The 23,125-nt window shown below is 33.5% G+C and overlaps 1 protein-coding gene across 6 annotated transcripts in view; it reads left to right on the forward strand.

Annotated features, from left to right (window-relative positions):
• Nmdar2 (glutamate ionotropic receptor NMDA type subunit 2) overlaps window positions 1-23,125 on the forward strand; it is a 691,809-nt gene that overhangs the window by 619,139 nt on the left and 49,545 nt on the right. For all 6 annotated transcript variants that reach the window (XM_074142002.1, XM_074142021.1, XM_074142012.1 and 3 more), the window contains one exon: window positions 17,092-17,321. In XM_074142002.1, the coding sequence (XP_073998103.1) occupies window positions 17,092-17,321 (230 nt within the window). The remainder of the gene's footprint in view (window positions 1-17,091; window positions 17,322-23,125) is intronic.

The following is a 23,125-nucleotide window of genomic DNA, read 5'->3' on the forward strand; positions in this document are numbered from 1 at the left end:
AAACATATTGAAATTCAACTCATAATATTGTGTAGCTTGTTCACCAGGTAGATGTTGACTGGTGTGAGCATAAATTAGAATGTATTATCTCAATTAATGTATTAATTTACCCAGCTACAGAACCTCCTAGAAGCTGGTGGAGAGAGAGCTTCAAATAATACAATTACAGGCATAATTCTGTAAGGATTTGTATCTGCGGTTTAAACTAAGAGAATTAGGGAATCTGTTTCGTATTTCATGTACGTTCTGTAGCGGGTAGCGAAACCACTTTTACATCTGATTATATCAAGTTTTGAAGGGCACGAAGCGGTACAGCCCTTGTCCTAATGAGAAGTGGATAAATAGTTAGTAATTCCGTTGATGACCATTTTCTTCTCAGCAGAGACTTAGGATTGTTTGTGCTTGGAAAATGAGTTCGTAACCTCAACTCTGTCCCAGATCGCTCCTTACCGTTAATACTCAGATCTCCTTTCTACACTTACAATGCTCTTAACATCTCCAGCTTAATAACTTATTACCCTTTTCTCATTCCATCTAACCAATCGAAAATTAGAACAGTGCCTTACATTGTTTCCCTTCTCCTTAATCGCACTTTATCTAATTCCGTCTCAACATTGAATTAAACTTAGCTCTGTTCTTGTCACTCTGTTGTTTTGGATATTAGCCAAGAAACTTGTACATACCCATTCAGTAATCTCATTTAAGAAAAGGGTGCTTCATTTAAGAGAGGGTTAACTTATTTGTCGCCAAGTCCAGTGCACCCGTATTGTTGTTGAATTTCTGATGATGCCTAATTTTAACTTTCTAATTTCATCTAAATTCTGTGGTGACATAATGAGTGGAAATCATGATGATTATCGATTCTTTTATGTATTTCCATTTGTCTAATAAAACTATGGTTTACTTTTTCCTACAAAAGATTAGGATTTTATTTCTAATCAACTTCATTAAACTCTTCATATTGATCTGCTTTGTTCTTATTAGCACGTAGACAAGATATGAAATTTAAAAATTCAGCGTTTTCCTTATTTTGATACTCAGGCTGAACGACTGACTGACTTTTAATCAACATTTATGTATTCTTTTATATGTGTTAATAGTTTTTAATTAATATGTTTGCGTAATTTCATCAGTCTAATGATTGACTTCATCTTCAATAATAAACCATTGCTGCTGTTCCGTAGTGATAGCTCGATTATTATTATTATTCAAACAATTTATAATTTTGTTTAGATCAACCAAAAATAAATTCAATAAAATAAATACAGTTCAATAAATTCAAATCAGCACCAAAAAAAAAGTTTTGATCAGTCTACCTTTGGTTCATCTTTCGCAACATCTATAACATTTATTTTGTATCTTATAATAGTTACCCTTGTTTTAAAACTCCAAAGAATGTCATTAAAAATAATAATACAAAAAAAAAGTATTGCTGCCTTGTATTTTTTGATAAATGTACGCGTGATAAGAACTTATATTGACTACTAATTGATAGGGAAAATAACAATGTTTTTTTGAAGTTATATTGCTTCAAAAGTCAAGAAACCATTTATTTCCTGGTACACGTGAGAAATATAAGGCTGGTCTGTCTAAAACAATCACATGTGCCTGCAATTGTTTGATCTTGATATAACCACATTGTTTGCATGGCCCTTTGTCAGTTCCGCCGGGTTTGTTCTGTTTGCAAGGAAAATAGATAACTCTGAAACTACACTTAGATATGGAAATCTACGTATTCTACAAGTACAGCTGGAGTGGCGAAAATTTAACCAAATGAAATGTATGAAACCCATTTTATTAAAATTTTTGTTGGCAGCACTAGTTTGTTTGACTTTTGTGAAAATCGTTTACTTGCACTTTAATTATAACTTCTCAATTGGCAGAAAGTTTAAATGGAAACAGTATACTGTCCTTTTGAATTCTATGGCACAATACTTCGCTCCACTTAGTGAATTTTGGTTTAAAAAAAACACAAATGAAGGACTCTAAGCTGAATACTTTAAATTTGAAATATTTTAGGTCGTGCTTTTAGGAAAAAGATTAGAATAAAACATTTCACGTCAATTTGTTTATTTACTTGAATCTTTTGCCTCCCGTATAGTAAAACTTGGCCGAATGTACTGTCTTAATTTTGCATTGAAAGATCCTGCGAAATGGTTTCTTATAGTTCTTGAGTTTTTAGATATCTAGCGCAGAATCCAATAAATAATATCTTCAAACTAATAAAATGAATTCATTTTTTGCTTTTGTTTAGTAATACTAGGCTATGTTTATGTATCATACCGCATATTCTGAGCGGAATCATGAAAATCCTGCCTATTACACTTAGGTTGGACTTAATTTTCCATAATACTAAATTTGTTTAGAAAATATGGAAGGAAATGAATGACTATTCGTGGTTTGTTTTTGACAGCAATAAACAATTATTTTAAGGAATTGAATAAGATGTTACTCTAAGTAAAGAGAAAAATAATCTATTATTACGATAGTAGGGCATGGTATGACAGTTAGGCGAGTAGGTTGCAATGTTCCGGCAGGATTTATTTGGACGTGACAGTGGGCTGAAGAAAAAGCCATGGTTTAACTGAGGTGGTTCCTTCATATTCGTCTCTTTCCCATACACTTCCTTTCTGTTGCAGCAAGTGAATACACTCACAAATACATCTCGACACCGTGACTCTTTTTCACTCGTATATCAGACCTCTTGTTTGACGTCACATTCTGAAATACACTCTTCCGGTTTCTACAATTCTTTATGATTATAACCACAAACAGTAACGCACTTAGTCAGGGAAAGTTAAGACTGAGAACTGTAAAAACGGCTAAAAATATGTACCGTATGTGAACATTTATAGCCTCTTCTTAATATTAAATTACCCCCCAAAAAAAATCACTTCCTTCCGTTTTCTCGTGAGTTCAGGGTTTTAACAATTTACATTTGTCCTTGTTTATAAACGGAAGCGATGGCAAAATTTCTGCAGTAAGGCTGTATAATACTGTCCATATATAACCAATTTGGTTTTTATTTTCTAAGGAAGTATTTGGATCATACATTATTTTAAAATAGTATTGTTCGAAAATATCCTGGTGTTTTAAACAAACTTTATCACAGAAAATGACGGAAAGTAAAGATTTGATATTTACTTTCTAGAAAAAATGCTTCTCTATAATGCTTCTCCCTGATCCGTCCTGTGTTAACATATGGTTCCGAAGCTTGGGTGATTTCAAAAAAAGATTGGGGGGATGCTGCAAGTTTTCGAGAGAAAAGTTCTTCGACGAATTTTTGGCCTTATTAAAGAGGGCGCGATTTGGAGAAGAAAGAAGAATCGGGAACTGCAGCATCTATTCCAGGAAGCAGACATCGAAAAGGTAATTAGGCTTGGCAGGCTCAGATGGGCAGACCATGTGGCAAGGATGTCTGATTTGGAAACACCCAAACGGCTTCTGCAAGAAGAAGTACATAGGATCAGGAGAGTGGGCAGGCCTAAATTGAGATGGAATGATGGGGTATGCGTGGAAGCCAGAGACCTGCTCGGAGTGAGGAATTGGAAGGTTGCTACAATGGATAGGAGTGACTGGCGGAAGCGGATTGAGGAGGCCAAGGCTCAGTAATGGGCTGTAGCGCCAGCAGTAGTAGTAGTAGTTTCTAAAAAAATTTGCGTTAATAAGGTTTTGGACAAATTGCCACTTTATTAAGATGCTAGAATTTTTTTTTTTACGATTTCCTTAAAGTTGGCAACAATGATTTACTTTAACCATAATATCCGTATGTATAGATGTAAAACCCTTATTTAAAACAATCCCATGAAAGTTCATAAAGCAGTTCTGCAGGAGTAGTGGAGTTAAGTCTCTCAAAAGCTAAATTTGCGACCTCTTTAACTATATGTATATCATCATTGAACGTCTACAAATTTCGAGTACAAAAAAAAACAAATGATGGAAAATAAAATTATAAATAAACAAGAATTCTATAGTTAACTAACATTTCAAGTTGGAAGAAGTACCCTGACGGGCGGAAGTGACATAAAACTTACGTTAGTTTTAGAATTAATGGCAGTCTAGTTAATGCAAAAAATGTGAGTGCAAAATTGAGAACATTTTGAAGTAGAGAGAGAACGACAAAACTTGCCATAAAAGAAACTAAGACCAAATTCATTCCTCATCTTTCATTCTTTGGTTGAAGTACTTACCTAATTGAAATACATTACTTAATACGTTGTGAATTCTTGCAAAGTTTCCTCCTTAGTTTCTATTAATCTAGTCAAGCTTACATTAATGACTTAAAGCACATCTGTTTGCTATTTTTCCTTGTTAGACACAAAATGTCATCCTAAATTTATTCTTCAATCTTTTTTTTTTGTCAAGGAAAAAAGTAAATTAGTTTATTGTAGATTCTTCCATTTAAAGTTGAATAAAAAAACTAAAATGAGAACTTTTCTGGCAAATATTAACAAAGAAAATTAAATAAAAATGAAATAATACAAAGCCCGAAATGTGGGTAAAAATATAATTTACATAAAAAAAATTCACAATTCTATAGAAGCTTCTGTTTTAATGAAATGGATTAAGCATTCAAAGAGCTTTAAGAGCACTAATTGTAAAATCAATTTGGCAGTGTTTCAAATAAAATTAAATGGAGCTTCGATAATAAAGAACATTTAACGGTGAGTTAAAGAAAAAGCTCAATAACAGAGACTTCGAAGTTGTACTTAGAACGTGATTTACAATTAAAATTACCAGGGAGAAGTGGATGCCTTATTGGCGATAATTAGTACAAAGAGGTGGAAAGGCCTTTTTTTTGCAGACATTTTTTCTGAAAGAAAATTTTCAGTATAAATAAATCAAAATAAAATTTTAGTGAATTTTAAAAAAATTGCAATTTTTCAAATAAGACTTTTTACTTGTCAAACACTTCAATAGAAATTTGTCTTCATTTTTATCTACTACAGCAGCGTGTTTTTAGTTAATTGGTACAGGCAGAAGAGTTAATGGTGTCCAAAAGAAGAAAAGATTATAATTTAAAAAGTTATGTAAATTTATAATGAGAAATGTAAAAAATAATTAAAATGAAAAGGTAACCGTAGATTGTAATTGGAGTGCAAGCGTTTTAAAATCTTCACCCTTCTGCAAGCTCTTTTGCTTTTTGTGAGCATTTGCAATATGACCTTAGTCTGCTGGCAACCAGTCTTCTATGTAGTACATTCTATGCGCCTCTGTAATAAAGACAGCTGTTTTTATCGCTAGGAAATATTGAGGAAAATACAAGTTTTTTTTACATTCTTTATTTAATCTAATCACAGACATCAACTTTCCTTTTAACTATTTTCTCATTTTTATTTTTTTGTTTCAGAAAACTGATGAAGAAGTTAGTGTCAAATTTTCTAATTTGAGTTTTCATTGCAAATACAAATTTTGTGGTCCTGTGAGTCAGATATATTGGTATTCGGAAAATGGTTTGTGTATATGTCTACTGTAGGCTGAAACTTCGTTTCGTTTGAGTACTTGGGGTTTTTGGAAGAGGTCGAAATCTCTCAACAGAATGAATTTTCCCTTTTGAACAAGTAAATCGGATTACAATATATAAATAAATATGGCTTGAAAGATTTAAATGAGGGCCATCCAACGATATCCATCAAGAGTCGACTAACACAGGATGCCGTTGAAGTGAATTCGAAGGATGTCCTTTTTTATCATGCGATCAGGTGATTGCGAGGCCATCGACGCTTCAGTTTTCGTCGAGGATTTGAGGGAAGAGTAGTTTGGGATAGATTGTTTATGAGCGGATTGAAGTGTTGGGAAAGTTTGGAATGAAATTTGGTGTAACGGGATTTGGCTAGGTCAAGAACAAAAGGGATTTTTAGGTCAGTGTGGATAGTATGATTGCTTACGTAGCGTTTAGGATTGTACGTAGGATTTTCGATTGAAGGGATTGGATGCGGTTGAGATTGGAACGCTTTGCAGTACCCCGTACAGTTCCAAGTCGGTATGTCCAGGATTGGGGCTAGTAGAGCTGCTTAGATTTAGAGGTGTGTAGATGTAGGCTTTACGATAAATATGTTTTCATTCTTATCACTTCTCAAGTTCCACAGATCTTCCAATGAGAGCTCCAATAAGAATGAACTGCAGTTAACTCCAAAAACCACTTGACAATGTTGTTAAAACTGTAACTTCCTTGCTCCGAAGAAACTTTAAATATTGTATTTTCTGTCTTCTTCTGCAGATTTGTTGCGTTTCATCAAGGAAGTTTGAACTTCTTGAACATATTCTCCGGCGTATGGTATTTTTATAATCTATAAAACCTAGATTTGTGTAAATTTTCTTGTGCTATTTTGTACAATAATTTTTTTCTAAAGGTGGAAAACATTCTGCCACTTCAAACATTTAAAGTATTAATGCGGTTACGATCATCATTTTCAAAATGTTCCAAAATTTCATCTTGGACAATTTTATTTATTTATTTTCTCTAATGTTGATCCATTAAGAGTCATTTTCGCACAGCTATTTATGCAGTATCTTTTGTATTTGAATGGATCATTAAATCAGTTTTTTTATAAGGTTGACAACTAGGATTTGTGAAAGAGGTGTATTTATTATTACGTCTACAAAGCATCCAATTCTAAATACAGATAAAAAGAGATAGCTACCTGAAGGGAAAGAAATTTATTATCATATGTAGCCAGAAAATTACAAAACTTTGTACTAACTAATAAAGAAGTTAGTAACAACAAAGCAAGTCCATTGAAATTTGTGGTTAAATTTGACTTTATAAAAGCACTGTGTTCATTTATACTTTGTGCACTGAATAAAGTATTTTTCCCTTGTTTTTTTTTTTTTTTTTTTTTTAGAATTCTCAGTAATAAAAACATGATGAAAACGTCTGTAACTGAATTAATGAAGTACGAATTGAGAGAGATAGAATGATTCCAAATGTAGGAACTTTGTATTCACAGAGAAGTCCATTGGGCTCAGAAGATACCTCCTTCTATTATTTTGGGACTATGAATATTGCATTTACACGACTGTAAAATTATACAATAGGCAAATAGTGAATATTATTAGACGGTAAGGTTGCTGTTTAAGGATTCCCGCATTAAATTCCTGAGAACGACTGGCATGTTTTTTTTTTACCATTATCACCACAGAGTTTTTTTCTTTCTATAATGAAACTGGATCAAAATTTGTCTGTCCATTAGGGTAGGATTATTTTTCAGCAATCTTTCTCTGGAAGATTTAAATTCTGTGGGAAGTTAAGTTTAACTTCTTCTTTTAGCACCTGATAAGTATTCAGCTTTCTAAATCCTCTTTTACTATTATCGTCTTACCAAGAGAGGACAAAGGAATGTGTTGAAAGTCTATGTGAATCACAAAGTAGATAAAAGAATAACCCAAGAATACTGGTTATCTAATAAGAGATAAAGTAATAAATGCAAAATATTAATGAGTGTTGGCATTTGTCTTAAGCGATTTTTCTCTTTTTTTCTACTTCAATCCGCAGAATTACTAAATAATAGAAATAATAACAGACGAATGAAATTTGTAATTTAATGAAACTGTATTCCATTACCTTTTTGTACAATAAATATAACGTAACTTATGTAGATGCGCAATCATTCAAGAATTAAGATTGTAAAAAATGAGTATTAGAAAAGAGTGAATTTATTCAACGAATACATTGTGACATTGGAAAAGTATAAAAAGAAAATTCAAGGATGATGAACTTTTTTACATTAGAACTGTCATTCGCAGCAGCAGCACAAAGATTTACTTCTAGATGGTACTTGAAGAAGTGAAATGTATTATCATCACATTTTTATGTTTGTATATAAATAATACAACAACAGATACTGGGAAAGGAAACTCTACAGAATCTCCAGATGCTCGACCGGGGCAACTTTCTTGATAATCTCTAGAACTTAGATTTACAGCAGATTTTGTTTCACTAAAGGAATAGTTCCAGCATCCTATCTCCCTTGAACTCAAGAATACAATTTTTTGACAAAAACTTGTGACTGTGAATAAAGAATAGCTAGAACTGTCATGTTTAGTTAGCGTTCATCCTGAAGAAATGTAATGGAAATTTTTTTACCTTCCCTGATTGGCTGTACTATACATTTCTCTAAGGTTTCATTTTGTTTCACATTTGTTTCATTTTATGTTTTTAACTTTTACACAATTTTTGTTTTGTTTTTGTGTTTGTTTTGACAACAGATTCTTGAACCATATCTTTGTCTGAACATTCTGTCACCATTCAAAGTAATTGAACTTCTATTTACTTCATTAACTGATACTTAACTTCTTACCAAAAGATCTCATTTGACCAAACCTCGTGAATGTTAATCCTTTGCTTATGGCATATCACCACCAATTTCTGAAATCATTTCTTTGTATTGATTTTTAGGAATGATCAGTCAGTACTTAATATCGGAGTAGCATTTAGCTGTTAAATTGTGGTTAGTAAGCGATTTGGAACTGGCAAAACCAGTCGTGAGTGTTGATTTAACAAATCTAATCTTTTTCTATTCTCTAAAATTATTGAAGAGATACTAATTCAGGTTTTCTCAGCAATAAACAGGTTGTGCTCCTGAGAAACAGATAGTATTGCAAGCGAAGATTTTTTATTTAATTATGATTTAGAAGCTGTTATTGAGGAAGAAACAACATTCATTTTAGTACTTCATAGATACGAGGGTCGTTTGAAAAGTCCGTGCAAAGACAGAGAGTTAGCACTACTGGCGCGTATCGAGGTTATGTTTAGTTAGTAGCATCTCTTGGAAGAACACACACCAAGTTTCATCCAGATCGGTCTATTTCTTTGTGTTTGGCATTCGTTTGAATCGAGGAAGTCGAGTGATTTTCTCACGCTTGACCAAAAACGAAATCGTGTGAAGTGTTGCAAGGACGGTTTGCAGCTGTTCCAGAAGAATCCGCAGGACTTTTTAGCGTCGTTTCGTCACTGTAGATGAAACATGGATACATCACTACACTCCTGAGACCAAAGAACAATCTAAACAATGGGTTACCAAGGGGGAATCTGCGCCAAAAAAAGGCGAAGACCGTTCCTTCGGCCGGAAAGATTATGGCGACTGTCATTTGGGATTCGCAAGGAATAATCCTCATCGACTATCTGGAAAAGGGTAAAACTATTGCAGGTGCATATTATTAATCGTTATTGGACCGTTTGAAAACCGAGCTGCAAGAAAAACGCCCACGATTGGCCCACAAAAAAGTCCTTTTCCATCACGACAACGCACCAGCTCACACCTCAGCAGTTGTAGTCGCAAAATTAATGGAAATAGGGTTCCAACTCGTTTTACATCCCCCCTATTCTCCAGACTTGGCTCCCTCGGACTACTATTTGTTCCCCAATATGAAGAAATGGCTGGCGGGAAAAAGATTTTATTCAAACGAGGAGGTGATTGCAGAAACGAATGGCTATTTTTCAGACTTGGACAAATCCTATTATTCGGAAGGGATCAACAAACTAGAGCAGCGTTGGTCGAAGTGTATAAGCCTAAAAGGAGACTATGTTGAAAAATAAAAAAGGTTTACCCCCCAAAATTAAGTAGTTTTCATTTTTGCACGGACTTTTCAAACGACCCTCGTAAACATCTGTTAGCTTTAAACACTTGCTAGTAGACTAGCGCAGAAACTGAGTGCAATGAATTTTACTTTAAAGCTTCCGATGAGTGAGGAAGTTAAATTTATAAGCTGCATCCTTAATAAATGCTTCTCATTTTTCTCTGTCTACCGCAAGTGGCGCTGTTCGCGTTTTCATCGATCCAACTACTGGTGCATTGTCCTAGAGCTGTTCTGTGCCTCTATTTGCGAGTGTTATTATTAATTCTCACTAGCATTAGAAAGTCAGTTAGTTAGTTAGTTCTCGGTCACCGTTATTAATATATCCTGCTAGAGCTACTGGCGTAATTCATTCTGTCATTAGAAAAATTGTCTTGTTATTAAATAGGGCCTTTCGATGACTAAAACTTCTTGAAAAAGTCTTAAGGAGAGTGAAAGTAGCAGAATAAATGCAGCAGTAAAAATATAACAACAACATTTTTTTAAATGTAATTTTTGTATATTTCATTTTTAATAAAAATTTCCTATTACAGAATTTAATTTCTAACATACGTAGATTTAATGTCCTAGAAAAGGCCGTAAATGCATATTTTAATAATAATAAGCGTTAATGAACTTGGCAATCGAAGCGCCAAAAAAATAATAATGTGAAATATTTATTTGTAACAAACCAGCTATGAAATATTTGTACAAAGACGTTTGGTTAGACTAAAAAGTAAAAACCTAATAAACATAAAATGTAAATCTGTTTGATCTAAAAAGAAAACAAAAAAATAACCAACAATTGATTAAATGCTGCACCTTCAGCAAAAATGATCTCATAATTTTTAAATATAAATTATTATTATTATTGCATGGATTTTTCTTATTCGTATTTTGGGTAATTTTGTCGAATACTTTGTTTATATTGTTAGTTTTATTGATATAAAACTGATAACAAATAGGCTGATGCACTAGAATAGTTATAAATTGGTTAAAGTTTAGTGTGCATTTAAAGCGAAAAAACGCAAGTATTTTTTGAAATTGTTGTATAGAAAATATCACTAGCTTAAAAGTTTGGTATTTTTACTGTCCAAAAAGACTAATCTGAGTTAAGTTATATCTCTCGCGTAGATCCTAGATTCGTCCCTCAGCCTTTTCTTGCAGCCCGCCCTTAGAGTTTCCTCTCTTAACTCACCGAAGATGGACAGTTTGCCCGAGATGACGAGAAAGCACTGTCATACTTACTGAAGGGCGCTACTATTATGGGCCTTAGTCTTGTCTGTTGCACTGAACTTTATCCAATATACACTCAGATTTCTTATGCATAGAAAACTTTGGTCTGCCTCCACGGGTCAAGCCAAGGGCACCTTCCTCTGCTTCCTCCAGACTTTCCTATAGAAGCTTTTTTGGGGGTTCTAGTTATTATGGACATTCTTGTCGTGGCCAAACTCAACTGATTATTTTAAAGGCTGACAGTGCACATTAAAAAAACTACAGGAGCAAAAACTTCAGCTGCTGACGTGTCTTAGAAAAAGAAAACAAAAAGCAGAAAAGTTTTTGGGACTTAAAATACCATTGATAAGCCGCATTTGGTTTCTTGTCATCATTACAATGCTAGGGAAAATGCAATGAAAGAGATGTGCGATACGCGTCAATGTACGAGTAAATAAATTGTTAAGTCTTCGAGCCACTTTAAAACTAAAGCGCAACGTACCTTTCAGTTTTTGTAAAGAGAAAACTGCCAAATGTCCGGTTCATTACACTTAATTTTAATATATTTTGAAATTGCGAAACAAACATTTCTGTATCCGCGGTACGGGATTGGCGGATAGTAACGTTATAACATCGACCCAATTGTTTGAAAATTCTATTTATATTTTTATGGGAGATTTTATTTTAACTGGGTATTTAGTAAAATGAAACTCTCGTATCTATGTTAGCTGTGACCGCTTCTCTCCTCGTTGGCCCTCGAAAAACGTAGTTAATGATTAACCTTTCTGTAATTAATAGAAATTGCTTTATTTAAAAAATTATTAAAGTGGCATTTGTTGGGATACTGACCTACTATCTAGGTTTCATTATAACGTTAAACGTACTACCATACTCATCCAACTTGAAAAATGTGAACATAATTTGGTGTCGCAAGAAGTATACATTAACAATTTCCGACATTAAAGGTACTTAAGCGACCAGAACAAATAAGTTTTGAATGAGGTTAATACATTATGGTTAACAGGAATTCTATTTGGTTTTGCTTTTCGAATTAATAACATTACTTTCAGAGAACTGCTCTTGTATAAAGGCGTTTACAATCACATCTTAAAGTAATAATAACTTCCAGCATACAGAAATACCGAAGAAAGAGCGTAAAATGTTTAGCGCCCATAAATGTGCCCTATCTTTGACTGGATCAATTTTGCCCAATATTGTACCTACCATTCGACCTTATATTATTTTCCTCTCTGAAGTACATCTTCAACCCATGTTATTCTAGTTATTTAGTTTTATGTACGCTGCAGTAAAAGAAAATGACATCGAGATAAAGTTCTTCGGAGTTAATTTATTTTATTTTCTTATATTGAATTATTTTTTTGTAGTCTGTAACCTAATTTTAAAAATAATAACTTAGAACTGTCAACCGTTTCAAAAAATGTTTTTTGTCATTATTAATCCGATATTTAAAACTGGCTTTACTATGGTGGAGCCGAATGGTTATAGAATTAAAAATTGGCCAAAATCTCGCTGCAAATTTTAACCTCATTTGGCCTCTTATTTAATCCATCAGTTGTTTTTTCACCAATTACCGATTATAAGTTGAAATAAAGACAGAAAACTACATTTAAACAAAAGTGATATAAAAAATTACATTTTTCTGCAACCATGTAGGGAAGTTCTCATTACTCAATTAAAATCAGCTGTGTAATGCCCAACTTCCCACACTAGTGGGGGGAAATTCCCATTAGTGTCACTTTCCGCACTAGTGAGTGGAAAAACTTTATTGTGCTTCCTTGATATAAGAAGTTTTGTTATTAACATAAATATTTTCTGTAAAACTCTAATAAGCTTATTTAAATTTATTTTATTTAAATAATTAAAAAACGAATATTAAAAAATAAAATAAAAATTGAAAGGAATATAGAAATAAAAATAATACTTTAATAAATAATTAGATATTTTTAATTATAACAGTTAAAAAGGTTATAGTGTTACCTTATAGAAATTTAAAATGGATTCTAGTGATGCCTGTTTAGAAAACACTCCTCCATCAATAAAAGAAACAGCAGAAAATGTAATAAGTAATGTAAATACGTAAGTAATGTAAATAATTGTAATATAACAATAAATGTTTATAATAAATAAATTACTTTTTGTAGACTGTAAAAATGAAATTTTTAATTTTATTAGTTAATAAATGGTTGCAGAAAAAATATAATATTTAACTCTAGTGTAAAGTATTTTCCACACTTGTTAAATAAATAACTATAGAGCATTAGACCAACAAAATTTCGTACATCAAATTTTAAAGTCTTCATACTTGGTCTGCAGCGGTACGACAGTTTGTAATAAACTCGTGCATAGTTTGCTGGGAACGTGACATAACTGGACCAAACATGGCCTTCCGAGCTGTATCAATTAGATTAGTGTACGCTCGTACACATGGGATGGTGAGCAGCAGACGTGGGGTGACAGTTTCTAGGTGTCGCAGGATCGAAGTCATTTACAAAATGTTTGTTGTTTGTATATGATGAATGATTCCCAGTTGGATTTTGCTCTCTAGCATGATCCTTAGAGCGCATAGTGCTGTAATAGTATTTTATTATATTATAGTTTTGCTGCATATTACGTACAGTAATGCGTATCCTTATCAAAATCTTTATTGAAGTCAAAGTTTCAAATTTTAAAGATTTGCTTTAAATCAAAGTGATGGCTTACTCGTATTCCAGATTATGTAAAAGATTAATACTTTACTTCTTTCTTTTTTTCTCACCACTGTTTCTCAAACTGTGCTTGAGTTGATCTTTATTCCAATTTATTTGGCGAAACAGTTGATTCCAGAAGTAAATTGCTAAATACAGTGGAGAGTGACTAGGTTTTGCTCTGCTAAAATCGGCCTTAGTCGTCATTAACCTGTGTTAAAGAACACAAATTAAGTATTTTTACTTTCTCTTGTCTCTCGTAAGTTTGATTTTCAATTTCCTAGTTTACGCCGGAATAGTCCGCTTTAAGATTCACAAATTCGGAAAAGAAGTTTTTACAAAATAATCTGTGGAATGGAGGAGAGATTATAAATAAAAAACAAAATCACAGAAATTCATAAATATCAGCCGAACACTGATTTTATTTAATCGATATCCCACTCCATTGAATCCATTTTTCAGTTTACTTTTTGTGATTTTTTTTTCTTATTTCTGTGAAATATATATTTATTAGTTGTTGGTCATCTAACCTGGTCTTAAATGGGGACCATAAACATCTATTGCAACATTCAAACCAAGTCACTAACCTCTGTGAAAAGCAGACCGCCGCCGGCTCTTCTACTTAATTGCAAATGTATCGAATATCGTCTTGATAGCAACGTGATGATACATTCGAAACTACTAAGTACAAAGAGAACTGGAAGTACCGACAACACATTGCCTTCAAAGAAATGTTACTCACATATTTCTAGATTGTCCTTACTACAGTCAGCTCCATGTCAACTTGGACAGTAAACTAACCGGCGTCTTCTAAGATTGATCAAAAACGACGATTAAAACCTAATCTGTCGTAGGAAACTAGGTACCAAGAATATAGGTAAATTTGTAAGGCAGAAACACTTTCCTGGTTAAATAATATAATAATTATTGATACAAAAATATATTTTAAAATATGGTGAGAATTTCTTGCCACAATTAGCGTAATAAAATTTTATTAAAACTTAGTAAAGAAAAATCACTTTAAAAATAAGTACAAACGATTTTCAGTAATGTGGCACTTTCGCTCAACTGATTTCTTTCGAATTTGGAATTTTCTTAAATGTTTAATTCCTTCTAATATGGTACAAGAATTGAGGACACACATTACACTTAAGTGAAACTTCAAAGGAAAGTTTAACTGCACCTCACTTCTAGACCTGCCTCCTAGAGGAACTTCCCAGAGAATATGTCTCAATAAAAAGTTATTGGTCTAGAGTTAAGCAATGAATATACCAAGTTCGATGGAGATCGGTCGGGCCGTTTTCAAGAAAATATTTTTAAAAAATATATATATTATTTAATGAAGTGGAACAACAGTTAACTAGATTTTGATCTAAACGAACAAAAAGATAAAAAAAAAAAGCCAAATCTCGAAGTTTAACTTCATTGGAACCGTAATATTACCTTTTTGAGATTGCTGGCACACACAGAATAGATTTGTAAAAACCATTTTTTCGATCTAAAGCGCCTTAAAACTATTTTTAAAATATTATTTATTTATTTATTTTGTAATTTACAATCTGTAGAAGAAGAAGAAGAAGAAGTCTTTATTTAATTTACAAAATTACATACATGTAAAATAGTATTTCAATTACAGTGAAATTAAATAAAACTAAAAATAAATTCCTTATAAAGACAAACAACATGGTCATTGACCGTCCGTGGAGTCTATGATTTATTGTTGCACTTTGTATTTATTTATTTTTGTATATATATATATATAAATATATATATATCAATATATATATATATTTTTTTTAAATTATTATTATTATTATTATTTTTATACTGTTATTATTATTATTACCTTATATACTTCCTTCTTTCTGTCTTAACTATACAATATAAAACATAAAGCATTAAACCGAAAATTGGAAAACAGAAAATAGATTTATAATTATCCTGGATTAATAAGTGATACTCGTTTTGCATAAGCTACAGTACAATACTGAACCAAAGCAACCCAGTCTTTGCCGTTCAAATAATCCACAAAGCTCTGTCTAGAAAGAGTAGGCGAACCAAAGTAACGACCGCGCAGTTCGGCCAATGCTGGACAATCCGCCAGGAAGTGAAACAGGTCCTCATACTCATTACTGACACATAGATTGCATTCAAGGTCGGTATTCTTAAAATATTTGTAATTCAACGGTAATAGATCACCTCGAATTTTAAATATCCATCTCATTGATTTCAAAGAAAAATCATCAGTTAAATACAATTTATCCTCTAAAGTATAATGAAGTTCTTTATAAAATGGGTAATAACTTGTATTAAATACCTTCAGTTTGCAAATGTTATTAAAATCACTGTTTAAAGATTCAATTATAATATTAAGCGTAGTTTTCCACAAAACGCTATTGTTACAATTTGTGAAGTTTAAATTAAAATTAATAATAAATTTTTCAGCTTGACTCTTAATTTCTGAAAACCAAAAAATATTCTTTTTTATTATTTCAGTAGCTAAAATTTTGGGATATCTATTTTCGGAAAGGTTTAAGGATCTGAGTAGATATTTATAGTGCAGTTTTAATGTGTAAAGGTAAATAGGCGGTAATTTGGTTTCGAAATGTATTAACGCTGAGGGTGCGTACTTTGGGCATCTCATTAACTTCTTCATGAAAAAATAAAGAACCCTCTCAACCTCGTCATATCTTTTCCATCCCCACAATTGGGCACCATAGCAAATGATATTTCTAGTAACTGAGTTGAAAATTCTAATTTTTGATGAGTATGAAATATTATTATTATCAATAAATTGTGACCATATTAAGTTTACGCTCAATTTTGCTTTTGATGACTTGCTTTTTAAGTGTTTAGACATAGATAATGTGGGGGTAAGAACTATGCCGAGATATTTATATTCACTGACCACTTCAATTCTATTTAAGCCCAAAAACCATTTCTCATTTTTGGCTGGTCTACCGCCATTTACAATCTGTATAAATATATACAATGAGTAAATAGGAGGTGAATGAGATGAACTGGTGCGGGAAGAGCAGGAGGAGAGTAGCTACCCAGCGGTAGCACTGTCTATAGGAGAGAGGGGAATGTGAGGAAGAGAGTATGAGTAGGAGAGAGTAGAGATTTAGTTCTTCAGACTATAAGGAAGTCACGGGGCCACCGGCGATTCAGTCGGCGAGGAGTATTAGGTATGTCAGAGAAGGCGAGAGACTGTACAAGAGGATTTGAGCAAGTAGAGAGAGCGGTATGGAATTTTTGATATTTAGTCTTGGCGAGTTGGTCTATGAAGGGAATGTTGAGGTCGTAGTGAAGAGTAAGGTTAGTCACGTAGAAAGGTGCGTCAGCTATCTGTCGGAGGAGTTTTGATTGAAGTGTTTGTACCGTCCGTATGTTTGTAGGTTTGGCTGAACTCCACAGCTCTAGTTCGTAAGTCCACATAGGTTTGAGAATAGTGTTGTCGTATATTAAGCGTTTGAGTTCAATGGGCAATTTATAAAAATATAATTAAAATAAAAAAATTGAAAATATGGAACAATTGTCCTTTGCTAGAAAGTTAAGTGAAAATAAAAATAAATTTGTAAATCCTTTATTAACTAAAATATTTGTTTTCTAACAGATAGGAGTGTGGAAATCTTGGCAAAAGGAAGGACTGGACATAAAAGACATAGTATGGCCAGGTAATTCTCATACGCCACCACAAGGAGTGCCAGAGAAGTTTCATCTTAGGATTACCTTCCTAGAAGAACCACCTTATATCACCCTTGGACCGCCAGACCCTGTCACTGGGAAATGTTCAATGAACAGAGGAGTAACTTGCCGAGTAACCACAGAAACGCAAGTTCAAGAGTTAGTTTTCTATTTTATTTATTGTATATCTTCTTAGTTTCACGACTAATTTAATTTCTGTAGTAATTTGTTGTTTTAGCTATAACGATTTACTACTTTGAAGAAACTGAACTTTATTTAAATAATCATAGTACTGCAATGATTTTAAATTTAAACGTTTAGATAAATAAAAATAGTGGTCACTTTATTTTTCAAAATAAATTTTATTTTAATGTGGCTACGAAGACCGTGTAACCTTAACAGTCATATACGATTTTTTTTGTTTTATCTTACGAAATGGAAAGGTAGTGCAAATATTACAGATTTGACAATTACGTTAAGAAATAGAAAGCGAAACTACCTTTCTCCGAATGAGAAGTGTTATTCGGTTTGAGGTCTACCGATCCCTTCCAAGATCAATAAATTATATCTTTTTTAAAATCGCATTGATTTCTTAAAACCAACTTAAAAAATATTGTTTTACATTCTTTTGTAAAGGGTGTCTATTAGCGAATCTAGGAAAATCCTAGAAAACTCATTCTTCCCATATTGAAAGTGCCAAATTCCCGAACATTAGTTTGACTCGAAAGGCACTATTCCTCTATTCAGTAATACCATCTCTTTGTGGACAGTATTATTGACTTACTTGGGACTCTTCCTCGTTGAGAAACAAGCCTTTGGTCGGGTGAGGCTGCTCTGGAACTTAATTATAGGGGGTCCTTCAATGTAGGTATTACCTCGTTCTCAAAGCATACCTCTTTTACCGATACTTTCAGGTCTCGAGTATCTTAATCTCTTTTTTGTAAGCGGCAGATGATGTTCCACCAAAGAGCACTTCCAAGCCCATTACTGGGAGCAGAATGAATCCTGTAGATATCCTTATCTGCCCCTTAAATCCTCCCCCATGAATGATGGTGATACTCTTGCTCAGAAGTGGCCAAAAAATGGCGCATAGGATGATTTAAAAGTGGCGCAAGCAGAATTAACAGATAAATCCTAGTTCCGAAGCTAATCTTGCTCTCAGTTCCAAAAACTATGGTCCAGAATTATCTTCGCCATACGAAACTCTCTGACAGATAAAGCACCCTCATGATGACTATTCTAAATTGGTGCTTCATCAGAGTGGGGTAAAAAAATTAATTTAACTGCTGCGATAAAGTTATTCCTCTTCCTCCTTAAGCGAAGGTTTCGTACGAAGAGAATATAAAAGTAAATGAAACTAAGTGGGATCATGTTACTTCTTTCACGCTACCAAAATAACACACTCCCCTCCATAACATTATAACCCGTCCTAGCATCTATGTTCTCCGTTACCATGAGGTGTTCGTCGATAAAAGGCCTCATAACACCTCAAAACATCACTTAAGCGAGGAGAAATTATGCATGATAAAGAAAGTTTAAAATAAAAATTAAAACAGATAACAAAAGATTCGTACACAGCTCGTTACTTAAACCCATATGGACCCACAGAGTTGCGGCATTGTAACAAGGGCGTTCCAACTCCCTAAAGGTAACCCTTTAACTTACTCGAAAATTCTTTGCACTATCCCAATGGATTCAAATGTTTTTGTTTAATTACTTAATTACAAAAAAACAACTTATCCTAAATGTAAAGTTTGACATTTTATGTAACTCCTCGAGGTAATTTTTGAAAAGTTCAAAAGATTCTTGTGATTTTAATTAAAAATCTGTCATGCATTCCTTTAGTTTAATTAATACGAGAAAGAACTTATCTAACTAATTTCAACTTTTAAGGATACTTTGAATTTAAAAGTGATAACGTAAAAAAATGACTGGTAAACTGAACGCTTTTCGTATGCAGCATTTTTATCATCTGCAGATAGATATGTTAATATAACTGCAATATTGATTTCCATGTCGGCCTTCAGAGCAATTTTACAAATATCTGTAAGAAACTTCCTTAAACTATAGTGCCTTTAAATTTCTGATGGAATAAATTAAAACTGCAAATACATTCATTAAGAATTGCACTTTACCGTAGAGGTTTGTTTGCTTTTAAGTTTATTTGAAAAATGTTTTCCCATCAGTTAATTAATTTCCCACTTATTGTGAATACTCTTTTTGTTAGTATTGATCGTTTTGCTTTTCCTGCCCCAAATATTTTCTAAGAAGAGTTACGAAATTGTTTCTCCCATCACAGTCACAACAACTAATTCCTGGAAGGCGATTGCAATCAATTTAGTTATCCTCTTAAGGCTACGCCTATTCATTCATAAGCTATATAAAAAGACTCTAATGACCTAAACAACAACTGCAAGACAGTTGCCTTAAAAGGTAGAATCTTATGTTTCATATCAATTTGCTGCATCCATCTGTTTTGTGTTTTTTTTATCAACTACTAATTTTCATGTTTGGTAAATACGAGGGTCGTTTGAAAAGTCCGTGCAAAGTCATACACTCACCACTGGCGCGTATCGAGGTTATGTTTAGTTAGTAGCATCTCTTGGAAGAACACACACCAAGTTTCAGCCAGAACGGTCTATTTCTTTGTGTTTGGTATTCGTTTGAATCGAGGAAGTCGAGTGATTTTCAAAAAAATGGACGAAAAAGAATTTCGTGTGTTTATTAAACACTACTTTATGAAAGGCAAAACGCCTCAGGAGACTAAAGAGAAGCTTGATAAACATTATGGTGACTCTGCACCTTCGATTAGAACAGTTTATAAGTGGTTTCAAAATTTTCGGAGTGGCCATATGGGCACAAGTGACGCTGAACGTTCTGGACGCCCTGTTGAGGTTACTACTCCAGAAATCATTGATAAAATCCATGATATGGTGATGGATGACAGAAGATTGAAGGTGCGTGAGATTGCTAGCGCTGTGGGCATCTCGAATGAACGGGTACATAATATTTTGCATCAACATTTGAACATGACAAAGCTATCCGCAAGATGGGTGCCGCGATTGCTCACGCTTGACCAAAAACGAAATCGTGTGAAGTGTTGCAAGGACGGTTTGCAGCTGTTCCAGAAGAATCCGCTGGACTTTAAGCGTCGTTTCGTCACTGTGGATGAAACATGGATACATCACTACACTTCTGAGACCAAAGAACAATCTAAACAATGGGTTACCAAGGAGGAATCTGCGCCAAAAAAGGCGAAGACCGTTCCTTCGGCCGGAAAGATTATGGCGACTGTCTTTTGGGATTCGCAAGGAATAATCCTCATCGACTATCTGGAAAAGGGTAAAACTATTACAGGTGCATATTATTCATCGTTATTGGACCGTTTGAAAACCGAGCTGCAAGAAAAACGCCCACGATTGGCCCACAAAAAAGTCCTTTTCCATCACGACAACGCACCAGCTCACACCTCAGCAGTTGTGGTCGCAAAATTAATGGAAATAGGGTTCCAACTCGTTTCACATCCCCCCTATTCTCCAGACTTGGCTCCCTCGGACTACTATTTGTTCCCCAATATGAAGAAATGGCTGGCGGGAAAAAGATTTTATTCAAACGAGGAGGTGATTGCAGAAACGAATGGCTATTTTTCTGACTTGGACAAATCCTATTATTCGGAAGGGATCAACAAACTAAAGCAGCGTTAGACGAAGTGTATAAGCCTAAAAGGAGACTATGTTGAAAAATAAAAAAGGTTTACCCCAAAAAATTAAGTAGTTTTTATTTTTGCACGGACTTTTCAAACGACCCTCGTATCAGCACAATTTTTGTTGCTACGATTTCTAGTTCCATCGTTCATAAACACTTGTTAAAGTGGTGAGTGATTGAAAACAAGAGGCTGGATACTGTCCACACAGAGCATAAGTTCTCAATCAATACTATGATGTAGGGCATTTATTTGTCCACATGTCATTGTCAGTAAACGGTTATGTGAAGCAAATGTATGTTTGAAAAAGGGCCATTTCTCTGAGCTACATATCCAATAGGTTTGTTTATTTAAAATATATACTATTTAGTAATCGATTTAAACCAATAACAGGTGTAACTCTGAACAGTGCAGCAATCACAGTATTTATTATTATTTTTAATTAACTTGTCTCTAAGCTCTTGGCAAGGGAATTTTACTCTAAACTTATAGTGAAGTACATTCAACTTAAAAAGTTTTGTCAAATTTCAATCTATTTTTTGAATGAAAATCAATATTTTTTTAATACTCTGTACTAACTACAATTTTCATTTAATAGTTTGATAAAATAAATTTATCTAACTTCCTGATTTGATTTTTAAAACAGATTTCACGAATAGGAAACGCCTTATTTACGGAACGTGAAAAGTTAGTGTCCTGGCTGCTAGAAAGAAAACAGCTAAGGACAAGCGGTTGGATCTCCACACGGGATTTCAATGCTCTAACCAATAAGTTAATCACTCCACTTTTTAGAAAGAATAGTTTTCAATTATTTTGCAGGGTTATTACTTATTGATTTTTGGTTCATTCCTTTAATATTGGTAATTTTCTTCTAATTAGACTTAGAGGTTGCATTTAAGATTTCTTATTATTATTAAGGCCACAAAACGCCAGGTAGCAAAGCGTCCAGAAGCTCTTAATCTTGCTCCGGGAAAAAAGACGTCTTAAAGTTCCTAAGTCTGCTGCTGCTCTGAATGCAATTTCTTTAAATAACGCTGACCTAGATCCTCTCTTAATATTTGGCCGATGATAAATTTGCTCTTCTCCGCCTTCAGGAACCTTATGGGCACTAAGCCAAATAATGATGCTTGCTATCTTACATTCATTTTCACAACGTGTTCGATGGTGTTTATTTTAAATATTTTTTTCCTATACTTATCCGTTTCCAAATATTTAAATACTTGTTTATAGTATGTAACAATCAATGTATGTACAATATGGGTATAGAAGATTTAAAAAGTGAAGTAATTAACTAAGTGGTTAGCGAACTGTATTCCCACGCGGAGATCCCGAATTCGAATCCAGCTGCTGGCCTTTAGATGATATGCTTTCTTGGAGTTTCTACACAGCTCCCTGTGCGGTGATGGACAGTGTTTTGTGTATCGAGAGATCACTCAGAGGTCGGCTGTGCATTGAAAAAAGCTCCGTCGCCAATAACATCAGATGTTGACGCAAACAAACCAAAAATTGTATTTATTAATTATGGTATTGAAAATGGGTCATCAGGGATTGTAGACAAGAGTTCTAGATTTTAAGCTTTTTTAAGCTATTTCTGCGCGCCCTATGTGCATTGTGCAGTGTTGTTGGTAATAGTTAGTGTTATTAGGGTGGGTATACGAATATTAACGCCAAAACCCCTGAAAAGTGGCTAGTCTCTACTTGTTTCAGGATTTATTTTTGAATAATAAAGGATGTTTTCATTGAAAAACAGATTATTAAAACAAAACCAACTTAACGGTTTTTTTTTTTTTTTCATTTCTAAAATGTCCTATTTTCAGTGTTAAAGGATAATACAAAGGATTTTATGTTGATTTCAAACAAAGCGTTTGCAAGATGATAACATGGATTAATGAAGATTTTTCTGTACGATGTCTGACAGGTGAGACTAATAGTTCATGATACATTGAGAAAATGTCTTCAGTTTACTACTATCAGAATGGACATTGTTGCAGTATGTGGAAACCGATAAAATAAAAAAGTATTTCAGTAGGTATGAAATGTAAAGGTTATGATTCCTCTTACTTTTTATCTAAAGGAGAAGGTATTCTAAAGATAGAACGAAGGGTTGCTGGAGTGATAAGAGGTCGGCCAATCCTCACTCTTGAAATGGAGGAAGCGACCCCGCCGACATTAGATTTGCTAAGAATGATATTGCTTTTTTATTCAAAGGCGTAAAAATACATTGCTGAGAGTGTATTATGAAAATACAGAACTTAGGGAA

This window comes from Rhodnius prolixus, unplaced genomic scaffold (assembly GCF_049639745.1).
Source record: "Rhodnius prolixus isolate KJV_2025 unplaced genomic scaffold, Rpr scaffold_1, whole genome shotgun sequence".
NCBI lineage: Eukaryota > Metazoa > Arthropoda > Insecta > Hemiptera > Reduviidae > Rhodnius > Rhodnius prolixus.